We start from the raw sequence: 24,961 nt of genomic DNA on the forward strand, positions 1-24,961 counted from the left end.
AAACCAGGCTTAGTACGCAAAACAACCTTATCTGAATGGAACACCAGATAGGGCGGAGAACACTGCAAAGCAGATAATTCAGAAACTCTTCTAGCAGAAGAAATAGCAACCAAAAACAGAACTTTCCAAGATAGTAACTTGATATCTATGGAATGTAAAGGTTCAAACGGAACCCCTTGAAGAACTGAAAGAACTAAATTTAGACTCCAAGGAGGAGTCATGGGTCTGTAAACAGGCTTGATTCTGACCAAAGCCTGTACAAAAGCTTGTACATCTGGCACAGCTGCCAGTCGTTTGTGTAACAAGACAGATAAAGCAGAAATCTGTCCCTTTAGAGAACTCGCTGACAACCCTTTATCCAAACCTTCTTGGAGAAAGGAGAGAATCTTAGGAATTTTAATCTTACTCCAGGAGAATCCCTTGGATTCACACCAACAGATATATTTTTTCCATATTTTATGGTAAATCTTTCTAGTCACAGGTTTTCTGGCTTGAACCAGAGTATCTATCACTGAATTTGAAAACCCACGCTTAGATAAAATCAAGCGTTCAATTTCCAAGCAGTCAGCTGCAGAGAGACTAGATTTGGATGTTCGAATGGACCTTGTACTAGAAGATCCTGTCTCAACGGTAGCTTCCATGGTGGAGCCGATGACATATTCACCAGGTCTGCATACCAAGTCCTGCGCAGCCACGCAGGCGCTATCAGAATCACCGAGGCCTTCTCCTGTTTGATCCTGGCTACAAGCCTGGGAAGGAGAGGGAACGGTGGAAACGCATAAGCTAGGTTGAACGACCAAGACGCCACTAATGCATCCACTAGAGTCACCTTGGGATCCCTGGATCTGGACCCGTAGCAAGGAACCTTGAAGTTCTGACGAGACGCCATCAGATCCATATCTGGAATGCCCCATAATTGAGTCAACTGGGCAAAAACCACCGGGTGGAGTTCCCACTCCCCCGGATGGAAAGACTGACGACTCAGATAATCCGCCTCCCAGTTGTCTACTCCTGGGATGTGAATTGCAGATAAATGGCAGGAGTGATCCTCCGCCCATTTGATGATCTTGGATACCTCTCTCATCGCCAAGGAATATGTAGGTACGCATCCTTTAAATCCACGGTAGTCATATATTGACCCTCCTGGATTGTAGGTAAAATTGTTCGAATGGTTTCCATTTTGAACGATGGAACTCTGAGAAATTTGTTTAGAATTTTTAAATCCAGAATTGGTCTGAAAGTTCCCTCTTTTTTGGGAACTACAAACAGGTTTGAGTAAAACCCCTGACCTTGTTCCACAGTTGGAACCGAGTGTATCACTCCCATCTTTAACAGGTCTTCTACACAATGTAAGAATGCCTGTCTCTTTATTTGGTCTGAAGACAAGCGAGACATGTGGAACCTTCCCCTTGGGGGCAGTTCCTTGAATTCTAGAAGATAACCCTGAGAGACTATTTCTAGTGCCCAGGAATCCGGAACATCTCTTGCCCAAGCCTGAGCAAAGAGAGAGAGTCTGCCCCCTACTAGATCCGGTCCCGGATCGGGGGCTACCCCTTCATGCTGTCTTGGTGGCAGCAGCAGGCTTCTTGGCCTGTTTCCCCTTGTTCCAGCCTTGCATTGGTTTCCAAGCTGGTTTAGCCTGGGAAGCGTTACCCTCTTGTCTAGAGGCTGCAGAGTTAGAAGCCGGTCCGTTCCTGAAATTGCGAAAGGAACGAAAATTGGACTTATTCTTAGCCTTAAAAGGCCTATCCCTGTGGGAGGGCATGGCCCTTCCCCCCAGTGATGTCTGAAATAATTTCTTTCAATTCTGGCCCAAAAAGGGTCTTACCTTTGAAAGGGATATTAAGTAATTTTGTCTTGGAAGAAACATCCGCCGACCAAGACTTTAGCCAGAGCGCTCTGCGTGCCACAATTGCAAACCCTGAATTTTTCGCCGCTAATCTCGCTAATTGCAAAGCGGCATCTAAAATAAAGGAATTAGCTAACTTAAGTGCGTGAATTCTGTCCATGACTTCCTCATATGGAGTCTCCATATTAAGCGACTTTTCTAGTTCATCGAACCAGAAACACGCCGCCGTAGTGACAGGAATAATGCACGAAATTGGTTGGAGGAGGTAACCTTGCTGAACAAAAAACTTTTTAAGCAAACCCTCCAATTTTTTATCCATAGGATCTTTGAAAGCACAATTGTCCTCAATGGGAATAGTCGTGCGTTTGGCTAGGGTAGAAACTGCCCCCTCAACCTTAGGGACTGTTTGCCATGTGTCCTTCCTTGGGTCGACCATGGGGAACAATTTCTTAAATATAGGAGGAGGGACAAAGGGTATGCCTGGTTTCTCCCACTCCTTATTCACTATGTCCGCCACCCTTTTAGGGATCGGAAAGGCATCAGGGTGCACCGGGACCTCTAAGAATTTGTCCATCTTGCACAATTTTTCTGGAATGACCAAAGAGTCACAATCATCCAGAGTAGATAGCACCTCCTTAAGAAATGCGCGGAGATGCTCTAACTTAAATTTAAATGTCACAACATCAGGTTCTGCCTGTTGAGAAATTCTTCCTGAATCTGAAAGTTCTCCCTCCGACAAACCCTCCCTCACTGCCACTTCTGACTGGTGTGAGGGTATGACAGATAAACTATCGTCAGCGCCTTCTTGCTCCACTGTATTTAAAACTGAGCAATCACGCTTTCTCTGAAATGCTGGCATTTTGGATAAAATATTAGCTATGGAATTATCCATTACTGCCGTTAATTGTTGCATAGTAACAAGCATTGGCACGCTAGATGTACTAGGGGTCGCCTGCGCGGGCATAACTGGTGTTGACACAGAAGGAGAGGATGAGGAACTATCCCCACTACCTTCATTTGAGGAATCATCTTGGGCAACCTTATTAAATGTGACAGTACTGTCCTTACTTTGTCTGGACGCCATGGCACAATTATCACATACATTTGAAGGGGGGACCACTTTGGCCTCCATACATACAGAACATGTTCTATCTGAAGGTACAGACATGTTAGACAGGCTTAAACAGGCTAATAATGCAAAAAAAAAAAAAAACGTTTTAAAACAAAACCGTTACTGTCTCTTTAAATTTTAAACAGAGCACACTTTATTTCTGAATGTGTGAAAAACTATGAAGGAAATATCCAATCTTTACCAAATTTTCACCACAGTGTCTTAACCTCTTAAGGACATATGACGGAATTTTTCCGTCATAAAACAATTGAGCAAACTGAAAGCTGTGTCCTTAAAGGGTTAATGCTTTAAAAGTATTGCACCCCAATTCTCAAGCTTTTAACCCCTTAAATGAGGAAACCGGAGCCGTTTAATCAAATAACAATTTTTAACCCCACTACAGTCCCAGCCACAGCGTTTGCTGCGACTTCACCTGTCCTTAGGAGTTATACGATACCAAATTAAGCCTTCCAGGAACGTTTTCAATGATCACCAGACCCTCTCACATGCAGCTGCATGCACTGCATCCAAAAGAAACTGCGCAGTTATGGCGCGAAAATGAGGCTCTGCCTACTATAGTGAAAGGCCCTTCCTGACCGGAAAGGTGTCTAAACAACTGCCTGGCGCCTAAAAAACGTTCCCTCACAATAAAAGTTTTATAAATCACCTCAGATTTCATAAAAAACTTAAATAAATCAATCGATTTAGCCCACAAGAGTGTCAACCAGTGTATAACCCATAATAAGCCTTCATTCTGTTAAGAGTCTAAGAAAATGGCTTACCGATCCCCAAGAGGGAAAATGACAGTCTTCTAGCATTACACAGTCTTGTTAGAAAATGGACTAGTCATACCTTGAGCAGAAAAGTCTGCTAACTGTTCCCCCCAACTGAAGTTCTCTGGGCTCAACAGTCCTGCGTGGGAACAGCAATTGATTTTAGTTACTGCTGCTAAAATCATACTCCTCTTTTAAACAGATCTCTTCATCTCTTTCTGTTTTAGAGTAAATAGTACAACCGGCACTATTTTAAAATAACAAACTCTTGATAGCAGAATAAAAAACTACAACTAAACACCACATACTCTTCACCATCTCCGTGGAGATGCTACTTGTTCAGAGCGGCAAAGAGAATGACTGGGGGGCAGAGCCTGAGGAGGGGCTATATGGACAGCTTTTGCTGTGCTCTTTGCCATTTCCTGTTGGGGAAGAGAATATTCCCACAAGTAATGGATGACGCCGTGGACCGGACACACCAATGTTGGAGAAACCAGTACTGAATCAGTAGAGGTAATGGAATATGAGAGTATATCATCGATCTGAAAAGAGAGGTAGGAGATGAATCTCTACGACCGATAACAGAGAACCTATGAAATAGATCTCCCGTGAGGAAAACCTTTGTATTCAAAAGGTGATACCCCCTTCACGTCTCACTGACATTCACTGTACTCAGAGGAATCGGGCTTCAAAATGCTGAGAAGCGCATATCAATGTAGAAATCTTAGAACAAACTTACTTCACCACCTCCATAGGAGGCAAAGTTTGTAAAACTGAAATGTGGGTGTGGTGAGGGGTGTATTTATAGGCATTTTGAGGTTTGGGAAACTTTGCCCCTCCTGGTAGGATTGTATATCCCATACGTCACTAGCTCATGGACTCTTGCCAATTACATGAAAAAAATTGCAGTGGGTGGGTAGGAAGGTGGGATGGACCCAAAACTACATATTGAAAGACTGTCTGCCAGTACAAGATGGGGGTAACCAGTGTGGGGGGGAGGGTAATCCCTACATTACAGCAAAAATTAACCTTACAAGCTAACTAATTAACTGCAGGGAATTTCAGAAGTGTGCACCTCTCTCTAAATATGAGTGGTGTCATTTTGGAAAGTAGGTTTTACTGCAGGTATCTGAAGAAGACTTCCTGCACATCTGCAAACACGTCAGCAGTGAAACATAGTGAAATCTAGATATCAACATAGTGGTACCCAAGACTAGAGGTAGGTGAGGAACAACCAGAATTCTCTGTTTATAAAATGTATTTAGTGTTTAATGTCTCTAAGTTCTGTTTGAAACCCAGGGTAGCCAGACAGATCAGTTTAAAAAAATAAAATAATATAGTTTAGAGGATATTTTCATTGTATTACAATATACAATGAATATTACACAACAATGTATAAACGTATAAGAATGTAAACTATACCTCAAACAATCCTTGTTTCTTAATCAAAGCATTTCCTTCTAACGTCCAGAAGTAAAGATGGGATTTCCCACATGTCACTATGATATTTGTGTCAGTTGGATGAAAATCGGCCACAAACACAGCTTCATTTGAGCACTAAGTAGGAAAAATAAAACACTGATAAGTTTTAAATCAACCACTAAATAGTGTGATAACATAAATAGTGTGATAACAGAGTTTACTCTCTCCCATTTGGGAAGTTCAAATACATATTGCAACATTTAATTAAACATAATTAAAGATTTTAAATTACAATTTCATACTCTTTAAATACACTTAAGAAAAGAATAGTAATACAGTCACACAGAATTTTTAGGTACAGAGAATAAATACAACAAACAGTATACAATTATTAATAAAATAACATTTAAAGGGACAGTCAAGTAAAAAAACAAAACAACCTTTCATGATTTAAATAGGGCATGTAATTTTAAACAACTTTCCAATTTACTTTTATCACCAATTTTGCTTTGTTCTCTTGGTATTCTTAGTTGAAAGCTAAACCTAGGAGGCTCATATGCTAATTTCTTAGACCTTGAAGGCCGCCTCTAATCTGAAGCATTTTGACAGTTTTTCACCACTAGAGGTCATTAGTTCATGCGTTTCATATAGATAACATTGAGCTCATGCACGTAAATTTACTGAGGAGTGAGCACTGATTGGCTAAAATGCAAGTCTGTCAAATGAACTGAAATAAGGGGGCAGTCTGCAGAGGCTTAGATACAAGGTAATTACAAAAGGTAAAAAGTGTATTTCTATAACAGTGTTTGTTATGCAAAACTGGGGAATGGGTAATAAAGGGATTATGTATCTTATGTAACAACAAAAATTCTGGTGTTGACTGTCCCTTTAAATGTCCTCATTTTGATTTAGCAGTAACAAGAACTTAAAGTGAAGGTAAACTTTGGTGAATGAAAGCCCGTTTTTTAAAAATACTATTAAAAACAGGGGCACTTTCATTCATCATAGTTTACAAAGCAGCCGTTTTGATTAAAAACTTACCTCTCTTCTTTGCCCAGCCAGAGCAGCTTCCTCCACCTGGAGATCCTCTCTTCACACGTCATCAATGACTAATCCAGCTTCCTCCAATCACGGCTTAACCCCCAGGGTAGTCATTGCCTGAGGCCATGCCGTGATTGGAGGAAGCTGGATTAGTCATTGATGACGTGTGAAGAGAGGATCTCCAGGTGGAGGAAGCTGCTCTGGCTGTGAAAAGAACAAAGGTAAGTTTTTAATCAAAACGGCTGCTTTGTAAACTTTGATGAATGAAAGTGGCCGTTTTTAATAGTATTTTTAAAAAACTGGCTTTCATTCATCAAAGTTTACCTTCACTTTAAGTTCAGTATTAACATTAAAGGGACATGAAACCCAAAATGTTTCCTTCATGATTCAGATAGAGTAAACACATTTTTTAAAAAAGTTTCAAATTTACTTTTATCATCAAATTTGCTTTGTTCTTATTTTATTTTTTGTTGAAGAACTATTTAGATAGGCAGTGTGCACATGTCTGGGGCACTACAAGACAGGACATAGTGCTGTCATCTTGTGCTTGTGCTAATGCATAACATTGTTGCAAAACTGCTGCCATATAGTGCTGAAGACACGTGCACGCTCCTGAACTTATCTTCCTGGTTTTTAACAAAGGATAACAAGAAAACAAAGAAAATTTGATAATAGAAGTAAATTGGAAAGTTGTTTAGAATTCTATGTTCTATCTGAATTATGAAATAATTTTTTGGTTTTTTTTTATTTCTCTTTAAATAAGATGGTTCTTTATCAGCTACTGTACCTGAGGCAGCCGGCTGGCTGTAGGGCCACACATTAGCCTGACAAGGAGAAAATACTCTCTACCCCTTTATAATAGGTAAACCCTGACTCCCACATCAGAGTAAATTATCAATAAGCAAATCATTCCTGTGACACCTGGGATATTGTTTACCTTGCATGTGGCCCTGTGTTATTTTTATGGAGTATTGGAGATTAGTTTGTTGTGAAAACAAATGCTGTAGTTTAGACTGAAGGCCTCACCAACATCTCTCAAACCCCCATACTGAGCAGCCTTGAAAAGCAGCCATTTTTTTTCTAAATATTGCAAAAAATACAGAACAGATTTACTAGAAATTGGTGTTGGTGATTGGCAAACATTCTTGAAATACTGAACTGGTCATTGCATTTAAAGGGACATAATACCTAACCTTTTTCTCTCATGATTCATACAGAATATGTGATTTTAAACAACTTTCTAGTATACTTCTGCTATTTAATTTGCTTCATTCTCTTGGTTTGCCTTTGTTAAAAACCATACTAAGGTATGCTCAGGAGCAGCAGGGCATTACTGGGGGCTAGCTGTTGATCAGTGGCTGTACATAAAGGTCTCTTTCATTGGTTCATCAGCTGTGTTCAGCTAACTGCGGGTAGTGCATTGCAGCTCTTTCAAGAAAGGATATCAAGAGAATGAAGCAAATTTGAATATACAAGTAAATTTACTTTACTTATTTAAAAATCACATATTGTATCTGGATCTTGGGCTTCGTGTCCCTTTTAGAGCTATAGATATTTGACCCCCCCCCCCCCCCATAGTCATGCTACAAAAGCCTTGTTAAAATAGTACGTTATTACCTTGACGTCAGACAGCCTTTCTTCTTTTTGCCAGTCCCACACGGAGAGCACATGGTCATTGGAATCATCCACAGCACAGAGATTACTGCCACCATTCTTTAAAACAAAAAAAAAAAGGTTAAATTATATTCCCTTAATATGACAATTAATACATTGTGTTATTTAATATGTATTTATTTATTATTCTTACAGATTTAGAGAAAGCAACACAGGTGACTGCGCGGTCAAAGAAGCCCATTCCAATAACGTGCAAAGTGTTTAGTGTCACAGAATCCCAAACACGTACATGTGGTTGCAGTTGCTAGAAACAAAAAAACAAATTTTAGACAAATGCCTCAGTTATTCATACATTTTACATTAGCAAAAATCTAAAAAAAATAAAAATCTATGTACATTAATGGTCTATATGAAATACCATTTTACGCCACTAGAGGGGGGCATAGATCTATAACAAGGAATTTTAAAAGGAGAGTAAAAGTCAAAATTAAAACATGATTCAGATAGTTATTTTAAAAGTGTGTAGAATGACGGCACTTCCAACCCTTCTTTGGATTTTCTCTGGCCTCAGTAATGTCTCTCGAGAAACCAAAAGATCACTATAGTGAAGTACTGTTGAAAAACCAAGGATACTAAGTGGAAAGTACTCACTAGATGTCTTGGGTTATAGAGTGCACATATTTTCGGACAAAATCAATTTCTGAAGGCAGAATGTAATACAATATAGTTTAATAAAAAAACGTTTAAAACATAGTGTATTCAGCTTAAATAGCGGTAGCTCTGTGTGTTTCAGCAGAGATTGCCTTTTTAAAGAGCCTTTTTGTGATACCAAAAAGCTGAATAAAATAAAAAATAATTATTTCTTTTAAAATTAGTATTTTCAAGCAAACCGGTTGATTTCAATTACCAAGATTGTCAAGTTGACCGTCTGGACCTTCTCTGCAAATGAAAATAGTTCCCTTTCTTGGTATTTGAAAATCAACCTGTTTGCGTGAAACATTTTTCTATTTTATTTAGCTTTTTGGTAACATAAGTGCTCTTGAAAAAGGCAATCTCTGCAAAAACACGTAGAGCTACCGCTATTTAAACAGAAGATACACTATATTTTAAGACATTCTGCTTTCGGAAATTGATTTGTCTGGGGAGAAAATATGCACTCTATAACCCAAGACATCTCGTGGGTTGGAAGAGTCGCCATCCTATATCTTCTGATTGAGTCAAGGGAGAGACTTTTTTGGCGGGTCGCATCACGCTAAGGGAAGTGTTTTTCATATTGTATCTTTGTATTGTTCTATCTAGATTTAGTTATTTTAAAATAACTTTCAAATGTAATTCTAATTATTAAGTTTGCTTTGTTCTCTTGGTATTATTTGTTGTAAATGATACCTAAGTAGACACATGGCACAGCAGAGCACTGGTGATTGGTGGTTGTACTTATATACCCCTTGTCATTGGCTCATCGGATGTGTTCAGCTAGCTCTCAGTAGCGCATTGCTGCTCTGGACTGACTTTTGAACAAAGAATACCAAAAAAATTAGGCAAAAAAAAATAAAATTTGTATTCAAGCTGAAATATGTCCGGTTACTGATCATCTGGTGTTTAAGGAGAAGGGAGGTGTGCATGATATACTAACAGGTACATAAGGTTGTCGTTAAACTGCAGCTACACTATTAGAACATTTAGCCTTCCCTACAGTAACCTGATTTCTTGGCTCATTCTCAAGTGCAGAGGAAGCTGGTACAGTAAGCAACAAGATACATCATGGTAGATCACAAGGAGTAAGCTTGGAATAGATTGGCTTTGTAATATTTAGCAATGCAAACTGTAGGAGTCTTAGCCCCTTAAGATTAAATGGTAGATGGAGATCATGAGAGAGAGTGTGAGCGAGTGAGAAAGAGAAAGAAAAATAAAGAGAAAGCGCGCGAGAGCAAGCAAGAGCGCGATAGAGCGCAAGAGCGCGATAGAGCGCAAGAGCGCGATAGAGCGCGATAGAGCGCAAGAGCGCGATAGAGAGCAAGAGCGCGATAGAGAGCAAGAGCGCGATAGAGAGCAAGAGCGCGATCGAGAGCGCGATCGAGAGCAAGAGCGCGATCGAGAGCAAGAGCGCGATAGAGAGCAAGAGCGCGATCGAGAGCAAGAGCGCGATAGAGAGCAAGAGCGCGATAGAGAGCAAGAGCGCGATAGAGAGCAAGAGCGCGATAGAGAGCAAGAGCGCGATAGAGCGATAGAGAGCAAGAACGCGATAGAGAGCAAGAGCGCGATAGAGCGATAGAGAGCAAGAGCGCGATAGAGCGATAGAGAGCAAGAGCGCGATAGAGAGCAAGAGCGCGATAGAGCGATAGAGAGCAAGAGCGCGATAGAGCGATAGAGAGCAAGAGCGCGATAGAGCGATAGAGAGCAAGAGCGCGATAGAGCGATAGAGAGCAAGAGCGCGATAGAGAGCAAGAGCGCGATAGAGAGCAAGAGCGCGATAGAGCGATAGAGAGCAAGAGCGCGATAGAGCGATAGAGAGCAAGAGCGCGATAGAGCGATAGAGAGCAAGAGCGCGATAGAGCGATAGAGAGCAAGAGCGCGATAGAGAGCAAGAGCGCGATAGAGCGATAGAGAGCAAGAGCGCGATAGAGCGATAGAGAGCAAGAGCGCGATAGAGCGATAGAGAGCAAGAGTGCGATAGAGCGATAGAGAGCAAGAGCGCGATAGAGCGATAGAGAGTGCGATAGAGCATGCGATAGAGCGCGCGATAGAACGATAAAGAGCGCAATAGAGCGATAGAGAGTGCGATAGAGCGATAGAAAAATAGAGAGCGCGTTAGAGAGCGGATAGAATGATAGAGAGCGCGATAGAGAGCGCGATAGAAAGAGAGTACGATAGAACAATAGAGCGCCATAGAAAGATAGAGAGCGCGATAGAAAGAGAGACACTGACTAAAGCACATAAGTCCCTCTAGTCGTGCTATCGGAACTTCAGTGCTTTCACCTCATGATGTTTTACATTTTAACTTGATTCTTTCAATTGTGCATATGATTCATATAAATACACACACATAAATACATACATAAATAAATACATACACACACACATAAATACATACACACACACATAAATACATACACATAAATAAATACACACACACACAAATACATAAATGCACACACACATAAATACATACACACACATAAATACATACACACACATAAATACACACACACACACATAAATACATACACACACACATAAATACGTACACACATAAATAAATGCACACACACATAAATAAATACATACACACACACATAAATACATACACATAAATAAATACACACACACACAAATACATAAATGCACACACACATAAATACATACACACACATAAATACATACACACACATAAATACATACATACACATAAATACATACATACACACACACATAAATACGTACACACATAAATAAATACATACACACACACACACACATAAATAAACACACACTCACACCTTCTATGAATGAATGAATGAATATCACTTACTTTGCCATCCTTAGATGTACCTGCAACCTGGCCTGTTGCTATGGTGATTTTATCAGGATGGACAGCAAGGCTGCAATAGAAACAGATGTAGACCTCAGCATAGCAATTAATAATTAACACTCAGGTTAACAAAATGACACAAGCATAGGACTCAGTGCTCTAAACATCTGTTACTAAACTAGCACCTGTGCAATACTATACTATAGAGGGTTCCAGAGATAACATCCTATACCCAGCTCATGTGCCACTACAGACGCCGTGAAGTGAATACAGCTTGTATAAATGGTAACTGAACGGCTGATATATTCAGATGACTAGCAGTCGTTTACTTTCAAGTTTAAACTGTGTTTAATACAAACTTGTAGCTGACCTTTTATAACGAGATAGGATGTGATGTTCTGCCTGATGTTTGCTTTCAAAAGTCAGTCTCGGGTACAAAAATAAATACATATTATATTCCTCCCAGCTGTCAGCTATCTCTAAGGAACTGTGATCATTACTGAATTATAACAAGGAATCTGCTCTAAGACTCTGCTTACCTAGGGATTGCTGGACCCTCTCTGCAACTGAAAACAATCTCATATAATGCAGTTTATTTTTAAAGAAACCAAAAGCGTGTGTAGTTCACTGTAAGTGTAGTTTTTTTTAGATGCCCTTTAAGAACTTTCACGATTGAGATTGATTGCATGCTCTAACTTTTCAATTTGATATTATATTTGTTTCATTCTCTTGGTATCCATTGTTGAAAAGTAAACTTAGGTAGGCTCATAGATGCTCAGGAGCATGCACAAGTTTTTAGAGTTCTATGGGAGCAGTGTTTATAATAATACATAAAACTGGTACATTGTTGCAAACTCTGCTACTATAAAGTGATAGACACGTGCACGCTCCTGAGCTTATATGAGCCTACCTTATTATACTCTTCAACAAATGATACCAAGAAAACAAAGCATATTTGATATTAGGAAATTAGAAAGTTTTCGACTCTGTTTAAACCATGGAAGTTGACTTCTGACTTTATTGTACATTTAACCTAACAAGATACCAAACAAAAGTCTTAAAGGGTCATTATAGTCAGAAAATGTACGTTCTAATCCATAAAATGATGTATCGACCCGAGACTACTGCACGTTTTAACCCCTGCTCGGGACTCACAGAGCACTGCTGGTCCAGAGTAGAAAATCCAATCAGCAGCGCTAGTTCCACATCTGAGTCATGTGATTCTGTTTGGGACCAGTGAGTCCTGAGCGCTATTTCTATTGCGAGTTTAATCCCTTTGCGAGGGTTAAACACACAGTAGTGCAGGGTCGATAGTCTTAAAATGACATGGTCTAATGGATAAGAGGATGTCATTTTTTATCAATAATAGCCCTTTAATGTTAAAGTGATCTCTTCATATACGTACCACTTCACATCATCGTTATGACCAGTGTAATGTCTTTGAAGTTGCTCTTCAACATTATACAACACAACTACGGAAGCAATAAAATACACCGTTTCTCCAGTAGGTAGAAGATACAAGTTGTTGCGACAATCGCGCCCCCTGTAACCGTAGCTGGTGCGATTATTAAAGATACAAAACCATCAAAGATGTGTATATTAGCAGCACAGTGCTGGAGGGATATTCAAAATACTGATCTATTGTTCCATTAATGTTTTATTAAGGCGATAGGTGGAAGGGAAAATTAAAATATCTAGTACACATTAGACAATAATAGATAAAGGTTAAGGGAACCACAAAGTCAAAATTAAACTTCAGACAGAACCATCTTAACTTTCCAAACTTAAATGTTATCAGATTTGCTTCACTCTTAATATCCTTTGCTGAAGAGTAAACCTAAGTAAGTCTAGATCTGGTGCTGACTTTTCAACAAAGGATACCAAAAAAACAAAGCAAAATTGATAATTGAAGTAAATTGGAAAGTTGTTTAAAATTGTATGTTTTATCTGAATCATGAGTTTAATTGTGATTGTACTGTCCCTTTAACTGATTTATATCAAACACTTACAAGTTTAACACATTTTGAGCTAAACTAAAATAAAATATAAAAAAAACTTCACATTTACATGTTTGACTTGAGCACAGATTAGAACTTTCTTGCTTTTGTAAAAGAGCGGGGGCTAATTATATCTAGAGTGTATGCATGTGCACGTGTGTGTATTTTATATGGAAAGCTGATATTTAAATATAAACAGAAACTAAAAATTGCTAGTGTTCACTATCATTTAGTTTGATACTACGTTGAGTAATTCTTTGAAAAAAGGGACTTTTATTCCCATCTTAAAGGGAGAGTTTACTGTAAGATTTTCTCCCCTTTAATATGTTCCCAGTTAACAGCTGAAGTGTATTTGTTTGCAAACAGCTACTTTACATTTATTTGTTATTTGAAATATGTAAATTTTGCCGGTTGTTTCCCCACCTACATTCAAATGTTTCTCTGTAGAAAAGCTATGTAAACAGCAGACAATCACACTGATTAAACTCATAGTAGGGAGTATGAGGGAGAGCGGTATTTTGTATGTAAAATAGCTACTTAGTTTATTCAAACCCCAGCTATAATTATAATTTCAATACCTAACATAATTAACATTAGCAGGTCTGCTTTACTGGCAGGCTCAGCCCACTGATATGTCCATGTCCTAGGCAATGTTTTAAAGAGGAAAAACAGCTATTTCAAATACAGAAATATATATTTATATATATATATATATATATATATATATATATATATATATATATATATATATATATATATATATATATATATATATATATATATATATATATATATATATATATATATAAAGGATCGATTCCCCATACATGTAATACTTTTCAGAAAGTATAAGAAGTCATGCGGAACACAATAAAAGGGGAAACAAATGTTATAGTACAGTGTCCCTTTAATGTGTTCCCAATGATACCTTACACCTGCTCAAGTGTATTAACTTGGTTTATAAAAAGCTTTTTTTACCTTTATTTTGTCATCTTAATTAGATTTGAATGCCTGAAGCTGCCACCTATACTGAAAAGATCAATACTTCAGCATTGGCTATAGAAAAGATACGTAAACAAGGGACAGACAGAGCAACAATCAACCTCCCAATGAGAGAGAGAAGTCCTTTTGAAAGGATGTTCTTGCGAGAGCTTTTAATTCTAGGAATTCTTAGTTGCTTGCCTTACTATACTGTCCCTTTAAAAGTAAAGTCCTGTAGACCTCTTTAAAGGATACACCCACTCGAGTTTAAGTTTCTTGGTAGGTAGTTCAACTTTAGCTTCCAAATTGTATGAGTCAACCTGGTCTTTGGGCATATGCATCGTAACAGGACGACCTCGAAGGAACATCTTCACGTAACCTTCCTCTAGACAACGGAAATAAAAAAGTCAGTTTTTTTATAAACACTCAGCGCAAGCTAAATATATTTCTTGTCAAAGTCACATAATAATGTCAAATTAATATTCCCAGTAGTTTAAATGACAAACTAAAGAAATGATAAAAGTGTCATTGAATAATTAGCAAAGAATAAAAGCAAAGAAGAATTAATAAAAACACACAAAAGACCCAAAAAAATATTTTTAGTATTTTTTTAATGAAATTAGTAAAAATAACATGCACATTACAGGTAAATATTTAGGTTAATATAGAAAGCTATACATACAAAATAACTGTCTAAATCCAATGGTTGATAACAAAGCAAACAGATTTTTAGTTACACACAAAATAGATCATAAAAAGGAAAAAAAAAAAAAAAAAAAAAACAGGTAAAACTACAAAATGCAAAACTAACAGGCAGATCATTTTTAAACCCAACTAAAAAAGGGACAAACTAAAATGATAAAAGCAAATTAATAGCAGAGCTGGAAATAACCACTTGGGGACTTGGGACTTTTAAAACTAGGTGACCTGGGAAATGCCATGTTATTCTGACTTGAACTTTTAGACAATGGTAAAGACAGTTGGTTGGGAATGTCTTTTGACATTTGTCCACATTCAGGACGGGAGGATTCTTGCTGCGGCTCTTCGATTGGTTGGGTCTGGTTCTCACAGGACTCGAGCAGTTGGGAAGCCAGCAATACCTGCACAGTTACTAGATAAAAAGGATGGACAGCCGTACAGAGACATGTAACCATTTAATGAAACAACGGGATGTTCATACAGAGACGGGGGCAGCTGGATTATTGTGCACTTGTACTGCATAAAGGGACATTCTATTGTAACAATACAATGCTCTAATTTATTACAACATTTTATCATTTAACAAATGCTTGTTACTAAGTAGGTTTAAGGGGTTAAACACAGGTTAAAACTATAAAAGGGGTTAAACTCTGTGCTGTACAATTTCTGAGCAGGACATAGATGGAGATTGGTGGCTATGCACATATGCCTTACCCAACTGGCTCACTTGGCCATGTCCCTATTTGCCTAGGGACACCTCATGCCTTCGTAAATAAAACCCTTTGTCCTAAGCTTCCTAGAGCAGCCAAAAAGCAACCTGCTGCTTGATTTGCAGTTTACGCCTCTCTAGGGAGTGCAGGATAAGCACAAAAGCAAGAGTAACGTACCTTTAAAAAACATATGGTATGATAAACTCACCAATTATCAAATGCTCTAACAAACCACAGCACCTTAGCATTACAACCAAACGCCCCTTTTAAGGAAAGCCAGGACACAAACACTTGTTTCACAGTGAATCTGCACTGGAAAGGTTTATTGCCCTCCCATTTTATACAGTATGGCAGAATACCAACATCTTGCCTGCTTTATTTAGGGTTATTGTATACAAACTGCAACCTGGCACTTCCCCCTGAAGACGCATTGCTTGGTGTAATGGTTTTCCTATAAAATAACTCTGTACTTGCCGTACCCCCTCTATCCAATGGCACTGTAAGCACCTGCACATCTCACTGTTTTAGTCACATTGCCAGAAGTCCTTAACACAAGAAACATTTTATAAAAAGCAAAGAAAATGATCATGACAAGCATCTGCATGCTGATAAAGAAACGTAAAGTCATGAAAATAAAACCATTGTTTTAAATGAAATAAATAACTACGCATGGTCTCTTTCACCAGGAATCATACAGGGTTTAATGCATCTTCTGAAAGCTTCTTTTACTGTTAAGAAGCAGTTTTTTAGGTTTAATAATCTGCTTTTCTTTAAAGGGAAATGAAATCCCAATAGAACAGAACATACAATTTTAAACAACTTTCCAAATTTCTTCTATTATCAATGTTGCTTCACTCTCTTTGTATCCTTTATAGAAGGAGCAGCAATGCACTACAGGGAGTTAGCTGAACACATCTGTAAGCCAAAGATTTTGCCACTAATCAGCAGCTAGCTCCCAGCTCCTGAGCCTACCTATGTATGCTTTTCAACAAAGGAAACCAAGAAAACTAAGCAAATTAGGTAATAGAAGTAAATAAAAAGTTGTTTAAATGTGCATGCTCTTTCTGAATCATAAAATAAAAATTTTTGGGTTTCATGTCCCTTTAAAGCTTTATAGATACATATCGGGTCAGGTCAGTAGATACGGGTGCTGCAAAAATAAAGCAAGATCTCAAATTCTAATTCACTAGTGTAAAACTAAAATGCTATAATGTGTTATATGTAATAGTGCAATAATAAAACACTCGAGTTTATCCTCTGCAATGCCCAGAGCAGAAACGCATTGCTAGAACCTATCTGAACCTCGTGAGCCAATGGGAAGAGGCATATGTATGTACACCAATCAGCAGCTAGCTTACGGTAGTGCACTGCTGCGGAGCCTACCTGGGTATGCTTTTGGACAAAGAATTAAAAGATAAAGTACATTTATTCTACCTGATATATGAAGGTTCCCTGTTCCTTTCACAGATAAAAGGTACAGGACTATGGGTTACTAGAAAGCTAAAGGAAATTATGAAGAAAGTCAAAATCTTTGGCTCACATTTGAAACCAATTCATGTTTTGGATGTGTTCCCTGCAGCCAATCACAGACTTCGCTAATTTCCTCCAGCTCATGCACAGTTGTTAATATTTCCAATTTCAAATTGTTCAGAGTTTTGCAGAGGACACTCAGATTTCCAAAAGCAGCTTTTCTTAAAAGGGACATTAAACACCTCAAGATATTAATATAAATGGTTTAATTTCATGCAGTGAAACAACTGTGCCATATTCTTTCATTATTTATTTTATTCTCCTTTACTGTAATTTAATTCTGAATAGTGTGGGCTTTCCAATTCGTGTTAATAACCATTCCTAACTGGACTCAGTGTACCTATGTTACAATATGGTGATGCCCAATGCTTTCTGAACATTACCTTTACCCTTATTTTTTCAATATTTAAGCAACTAACGTAATTTTTAAAAATACATGTGCAAATTATTCTCAGGCTAATCTTTGCTCTGAATACATAATTTAAAGGGACACTGAACCCAAATTTATTCTTTCGTGATTCAGATAGATCATGCAATTTTAAGCAACTTTATCATTTACTCCTTTTATCAATTTTTCTTCATTCTCTTGCTATCTTTATTTGAAAAAGAAGGCATTTAAGCTATTTTTTTGGTCCAGGCCTCTGGAGAGTCCTTGTTTATTGGTGGGTGAATTTATCCACCAATCAGCAAGAACAACCCAGGTTGTTCAGCAAAAATGTGCTGGCATCTAAACTTACATTATTGCTTTTAAAATAAAGATACCAAGAGAATGAAGAAAATTTGATAATAGGAGTAAAATTAGAAAGGTTGCTTAAAATTGCCTGCTCTATTTGAATCACAAAATTATTTTTTTTTGGGTTCAGTGTCCCTTTAAGCAATGATTAATTTAATGTTTAAATGTCCCTTTAAGCAATTAAGAGGGTGTTTAAAGGGACATTAATCTCAAAATCTCCCATAATTTCAACAAAACAACAAATATGCAATTCACAATCACCTATTTTTGCCTGCTTTTGCTGTAATTTACCTCTTTAAAATGATACTTATTACACCCATATGAATGCTGGAGTGAACACTGCCATGCTACAATGTGATTGCTTATAGCAGATTATGCAATACTACTGTATTTAACGGTCCTAATATATGTTATACATAATTTAAAGGGATATGAAGCCCCCAAAAAATGTTTGTGTGAGTTAGGGCATACAATTTAACCCCCCCCCCCCCCAAATTTACTTCTATTATCAAATTTGCTTTGTTCCGTTGGTATTCTTTGTTGAAGAGATACCTAGCTAGGTTTCTGGAGAAACATGCCAGGAAATAGTGCACGCTCCTGATCTTACCTTCCTGCTTTTCAACAAAAGAGAACAAAGAAAATTCAATAATAGAATTAGAAAGGTTGTTGAAATTGCATGCTCCATCTGAATCATAAAAGTGTTGGGTTTCATATCCCTTTAACAAAACGCACTGATATTTGCAGCACAGGGATTGCTTTGCAAGTGCATTCTCTGAAACGAGGAGAAATTGCTCATTCACTTTTAAACCATCAACAATTGCTTCTAATAAATAAAAGAAAAACCAGTAACTATATCTAAAGTTGCTATTAAACCTTGTAGAAACCGTGGAGAGAGATTCCATTTAATGTAGTAAGGCATAAATGTCCTACGCATGCAGGTAGCTCAGTGTCAGATTCTCTAAAAGTTATTATCTGTCAATATTAAGCCATCTACATAACTTAAATATTAAATTCTATGTTATAGTTGTAATGCAGCATATGGAGTAGACTCCAACAAATGGAAGCATTTAAAGGGATCATTAAAACACATACAAATATTATGGTGTAAAATTGACCAGCTTAAAAAGGGACGTGAAATATTTTTCTTTCATGATTTAGAGTATACAAATTTATGAAAGTTTCCGATTTACTTCTATGCTCTCTTGCTATGTATGAACTGTTGAAAAGCAGAGATGTAATCAGGTGTGTGCAGGTTTCTGGAGAATTCTATGGCAGCGGTTTGGCAAGAATGCTTTTCACAATGTTATACATTGTGGAAACACTGCTGCCATCTTGTGTTCAGAAGCATACTTGCAAAACCACTGAAGTTTGCCTAATACATGCACGCTGCCTACACTCAACAAAGAAGAACATGAGAATGAAGTAAATTTTATAATAGAAAGTCATTGGAAAGTTTTTTTTTTAATTGTTTCCTCTATTTGAATAATAAAATATGTTTATTTAGTGTCTCTTAAAAATAACTTGCACTTTAGCTGAACTACACTTTTTAATACAATATTTTTTTCTATATAGCCCAGTCAGTCACCCAGGCATACTGGTGTGAGCATTGTGTGCATACTTATGCACAGTGGTCACCAATGGGAGCAGTAGAAAAAGGAGACACACACACAAAAGAGACAAATTGTAATTTATCACTCATCTAAAGTGCAATCTATTTAGCTAAAGACAATTTTACATATGAAGCTGTAATGAGGGTTTATGCAAGCAGTGTCATTAACCGGACTTCAATTGATATACAAATGTTTAGTACGTATAGCTCCAGCATAACTTAAAACAGGGCTCGACAAACCCAGGAGACTGGGAGCCATTGGCTCCTAGAATTTTACCCCTGTCTCCTAACTTTTTGGGCTATTCTCCATATATCTATATACAAATCTAACTGTCTGTAAAAAAACTGTAAATATATGCCTGGCTCCTAAATATTCTTACTGGCTCCTGTGTGTCACACGCGCAGATCAGAGGTGCTGACCCCATAATAATAATATTTTATTTATATAGTATTGCAAAGTATTACACTAACACATAATACATACACACACACACACACACACACACACACACAAAGTGAACAAGGATTCACAAAACACTTAAAGGGACAGTCTACACCAGAATTTTTACTGTTTAAAGAGATAATCCCTTTATTACCCATAAATTATGCTTACCTAATAATTTAATTTCCATCTGTGGGAGGAGAGTCCACTGCTTCATTCATTACTTGTGGGAATTAAGAACCTGGCCAGGAGGAAGCAAAGACACCCCAGCCAAAGGCTTAAATACCTCCCCCACTCCCCTCATCCACCAGTCATTCTGCCAAGGGAACAAGAAACAGTAGGAGAAATGTCAGGGTATAAATGGTGCCAAAAGAATAATATTAAATTTAGGTTCGCCCCCCGGAGAAACGGGTAGGAGCAGTGGACTCTCCTTCCACAGATGGAAATGAAATTATCAGGTAAGCATAATTTATGTGTTCCATCTTAATGGGAGAAGATTCCACTGCTTCATTCATTACTTGTGGGAACAAATACCCAAGCTCTAGAGCAGCGGTCACCAACCAGTGGTCCATGGACCACTGGTAGTCCATGAGAAGATGTTGGTGGTCCTTGACACCATCAAGCAGAAATTAATCTCCTCTGATGGTGTCACCCCCGACGCGCTACAACTCCCTACAATGCCTGGCTGGACATCAGTGAAAACTGACTGAGAAGTTAAATTTCAATATCCCTACGCACGTTGCGTAGTACTGCGCAACTTGCATAGCTAGATTATATTTTTAACTCATCTCGCCCGGCGCTCTGCTCAGAGAAAGATGCTTCCATTTTAAAGCCATCAGAGGTTGATATAGTCTTGGCTTGAAATAGTGGAATTAAAGTATATAAAAAAAGAAAACTTAAAAAAAAAATTCTCTTATTTCATTTATTTTCTTCCCTTTACCTGTCTTTGTAGTAGTTTTCCTAATTCATTCAGATAGACTTACATCACTGTTTGTCTTCCTCACCTCCATCTTTTTAAAAAAAATTTTTTTTTTCCAGAATTGATTTATTTTTAATATCAGAATCTCTATCCAAAAACTATCTACGACCATTAATGATATCTCAATATCGAATCATGCAGCGATTTATTTTACTTTTTTGTCTCTATAAAGAATTGAGAACAGAATACCTAGATTTTTTTTCCCACGATTTCTGCTCCATAATGTTAAATTTTTGCTCAAACTAAAACAGAGGTGGAAAGATTTTTCAAATATTAATATTGAGTATTTTAATAAAATTTAGATTTTCAGGGAAACTGCGAAAGCGGTACTTTGGGGTGAAATAAAGGCATATATGAGTATTCTGAACAAAAAAAAAAAAGCGGCAGAAATCCAATATACTAATCAGGTGAGAAATGGCTATAGAAAATATCTGATAGAACAATCAAGTTCTAATTGAAATACATATGTTGAAGCTAGAAAAAAACGAGATTTTTTTTAAACAAAAATAATTAGAACAGGAAGCAAAAATCAATATCCATTTTAGGGGGTTCCACGGTTCTGCGAAGCACCTTGCTAGATTTACAAAAAATAGAAAAAAAAGAAATTATATTCCAGCTATCCAAAGAGGTGATAATAGATACATGGAAACCAAACAGATTATCAAAGTTTTTTTTACTTTTTTCAATTCTTGTATACCGATATAGTTAGCAACCCTGATAGTCAGGAGAATTTCTGGCGGAGTATACAGACACCTAAGATTTCTGAGGAAGAATGTTTAATCTTAAAAATACTCCAATTACTGAGGAAGAAATTTGCACAGCAATAGAACATCTTAAACTTAATAAAGCGGCAGGGCCGGATGGTATCCCGGCAGAATTTTATAAGATATTAATACAAGAGTTAAAGATCCCACTATGTAAACTATTTAATTTCTATTTTTCTTCTAAAGATCCCATATCTACGTACTTTTCTGCAGCAAATATTTCATTAATATTGAAGAAAGGAAAAAACCCAGAAGACCCGGCCTCGTATAGACCTATTTCTGTATTAAATACGGATTATAAGATTTTGTCATCTATTATTTCCAAAAGGCTTGCTGTTCCGCTTGAGCACATTAAGGATCAGGTTAGCTTTATGTTAACTAGAAATTCTACTAAACATATACGGAGTGTGTTTACTTTTATAGACTATTATTGGAATATGGAAAAAATTGATAAGGATAAGAACCAGAATATAGCAATTCTCACTCAAGATGCCAAAAAGGCTTTTGATTCTATTGCATGGGATTATCTTTTTAATGCTTTAATCAAGTTTGGATTTAAAAATCAATTTCTACAATTTGTTCAGAAGCTATATAGCTCCCCAATATCCTACTTATTGATCAATAATTCTCTTTCTGATAAAATTATTTTGAAACGAGGAACACGGCAAGGGTGTCCTTTGTCACCCCTCCTATTTAATATCATACTTGAACCACTAGCTATTAAATTAAGAGAGAAGATGACAGGCATTGTATTAGGTTCCCAGACATTAAAATTGTTACTTTATGCTGACAATCTATTGCTGTTCCTTAACAATACAAGGCAATCTATCCCTCTGATTTTGAACTGTCTTCAAGAGTTTAGTCTTTTTTCAGGGTATAGGGTTAACTATAAAAAAAAAGTGAATTGCTCTGGATCAAAAAACTGCCTGGCAGCTTACAAAAACATCAATTTAGTGCAGGTGATACCATTAAGTATATCAATTCATATAAATCCTAAAAAATGGTATAGTTTGAATTTTCCCCCATTGTTAGACAGGATAAAATCTGACTTGGCACTATGGGCATCTTTTCCTCTTTCAGTAATGGCTAGGGTTAACCTTATAAAATCAATTATTTTTCCACGTCTTCTCTATCCTTTGCAAAATGTTCCTGTATTTATTCCTAATAAAGATTTAAATGTTCATGCTGTCGATTGTTGTCAGCAGATTTGTGCCGCATGATGTGGTACTGTCCTAAGATTGCTCAACTTTGGCAAAAAGTTGGGTTCTGGGTCTCCAACTTATTTAATTTTTCATTTAGATTTACGTTAGAATCTATGTTTTTTTTTTTTATATACTCAACATTCGAGTCCAAGTTTATATGCCAATATGGTTAATACTATTATTATGATTGTACGACATTTGATATTTATAAACTGGAAAACCCATAAGGCCCCTTCTTTTCCTATGATACTTAAAGAAATTCAAGGCCAGATTATTTTTGAATCTTACCATTTACAGACCGCTTCGGGAAAAAAAAAAAAAGAAATTTCTAATTGGCTGGTTACCAATAATTAAATCTTATTCATGTGCTATCCAGAAACAAATCTTATCCCCGTATTTGAGTTCAGACTCTTTTGCAGAGTTAGTTTTGTTAAATCATTTCCCTTCAGAATGGATTTCCCTATATTGAGAGGTATGAGTTAGGCCTGATGGGGGATTTAACTCTTTTTTTTTCTCCTGTTATATTTGTGTACTTTTTTTTTTTAAGAGACTTCTAAGTAATATTCTGGATCAGGGCAGATTTCTGTCCAAATAGTCGGAAATCAAGAAAAAGTACATCATTAAGTCATTAAGAGTAACATTGGTGATATAAATATATGAGTTGAATTGTGCAGTAGAATTATTTATCTCGGTTATGTGTGGAGTAGAACAGTGTTTCCTTTAAAACTACTGATATTATGGGAGCTGTGACTCCACAAAATTTATTTCAGTACTCTATGTTCGATTTTTTATTTGGTATTGTTTGTTTTCTTTTAGTTTTTTTCTCTTTTGAGTGTTTTATGTATGGAAAAAATCATGATAAATAAAGGTTAAAAAAAAATAAAAAATCTCATGTCTATGGAGACTATTCTAGTACCCAGGAATTTCATCCTGGTACTTGATACAAGAAAAAAACTCTCTCTAGGTTTATCTTCCATCCATGGGATCGAAGAAGACAGAGGAGAATTCCGAATGGTCCACTCTCCAAAAAACTACTTGGAGAATGCCGCGTTGGCCGAGATCAACTACACAGAGCCAGTTATGCTCCCCATTATACCAGCTAGTCCAAACAGAAGATCAATAAACTGGAAGTGCTGGTCCAGGAACGCAAACCCTAGGAACTGGAAGTGGTCCTTGAGGAATGGTACGTGAAGGGAGCATCCTTCAGATCTATAATGGTCATGAACTGCACTTCTGGAACGAGGGGAAGAGCCACAAAAAGGTTTGAATAGTATCCCAAACCTCTCACTGCGATAGGTACCGGGACAATAACTCCTAAGAGAACAGATCCCGTACGCACCCCAAAAAGGCTGAACTGCCCTTGGGTAGCAGAGACTTGAAACCTATCGTGTTACCCTGAGCTATGACCTCTAGGTGCACGTCCCTGAACCAAGCGACTAAAAAGAGAGACAGATTGCCCCCTACACGATCCAGAAGAGGACCGGGGACCGCACATTCATGCCGACTTAGACTCCGCGGGCTTCTTGCTCCACTTGGATTTATTACAGGACTGAGCCGGGCATCCAAGAGCTCTTGGCTTGCTCAGGCTTAGTGGAGGACTGCTGACACAGGCTTTATCAAAACGAAAAGAACGAAAATTGTCCTTAGACTCGTTTATATTCTCTTGCGGTAGAAGGGCACCCTTGCCCACTGTGACTGTGGAGATAATTAAGTCCAGGCCTGGACCAAACAAAATCATTCCCTTAAAGGGGAGGGAAAGAAGTCTAGACTTAGAAGTCATATCCGCAGACCATGACTTCAGCCAGAGCCTGACAGACCTGAACAGAAAAGGCTGAATGAAGCCTTAGCATTTAAGCGAATAATCTGCCTAATAGCATCACAGATAAAAGAATTAGCAACCCTCAAGGCCGTAAATCTTTCCTAAATAACGTCGAGAGGACATCACCACCCCGATCAATCCTATAAGGAGTCAAATC

General features: G+C 37.6%; 1 protein-coding gene across 3 annotated transcripts in view; it reads right to left on the reverse strand.

Moving 5' to 3' along the window:
* Nucleotides 1–24,961, reverse strand: part of EML1 (EMAP like 1) — a 167,779-nt gene that overhangs the window by 66,289 nt on the left and 76,529 nt on the right. For all 3 annotated transcript variants that reach the window (XM_053697472.1, XM_053697471.1, XM_053697470.1), the window contains 6 exons: nt 14,573–14,702; nt 12,745–12,894; nt 11,340–11,409; nt 8,004–8,114; nt 7,814–7,909; nt 5,156–5,290 (listed from right to left, as the gene is read on the reverse strand). In XM_053697472.1, coding sequence (XP_053553447.1) covers nt 5,156–5,290; nt 7,814–7,909; nt 8,004–8,114; nt 11,340–11,409; nt 12,745–12,894; nt 14,573–14,702 — 692 coding nt within the window. The remainder of the gene's footprint in view (nt 1–5,155; nt 5,291–7,813; nt 7,910–8,003; nt 8,115–11,339; nt 11,410–12,744; nt 12,895–14,572; nt 14,703–24,961) is intronic.

The sequence above is a fragment of the Bombina bombina genome, chromosome 1 (genome assembly GCF_027579735.1).
Source record: "Bombina bombina isolate aBomBom1 chromosome 1, aBomBom1.pri, whole genome shotgun sequence".
In the NCBI taxonomy this organism is placed as follows: domain Eukaryota; kingdom Metazoa; phylum Chordata; class Amphibia; order Anura; family Bombinatoridae; genus Bombina; species Bombina bombina.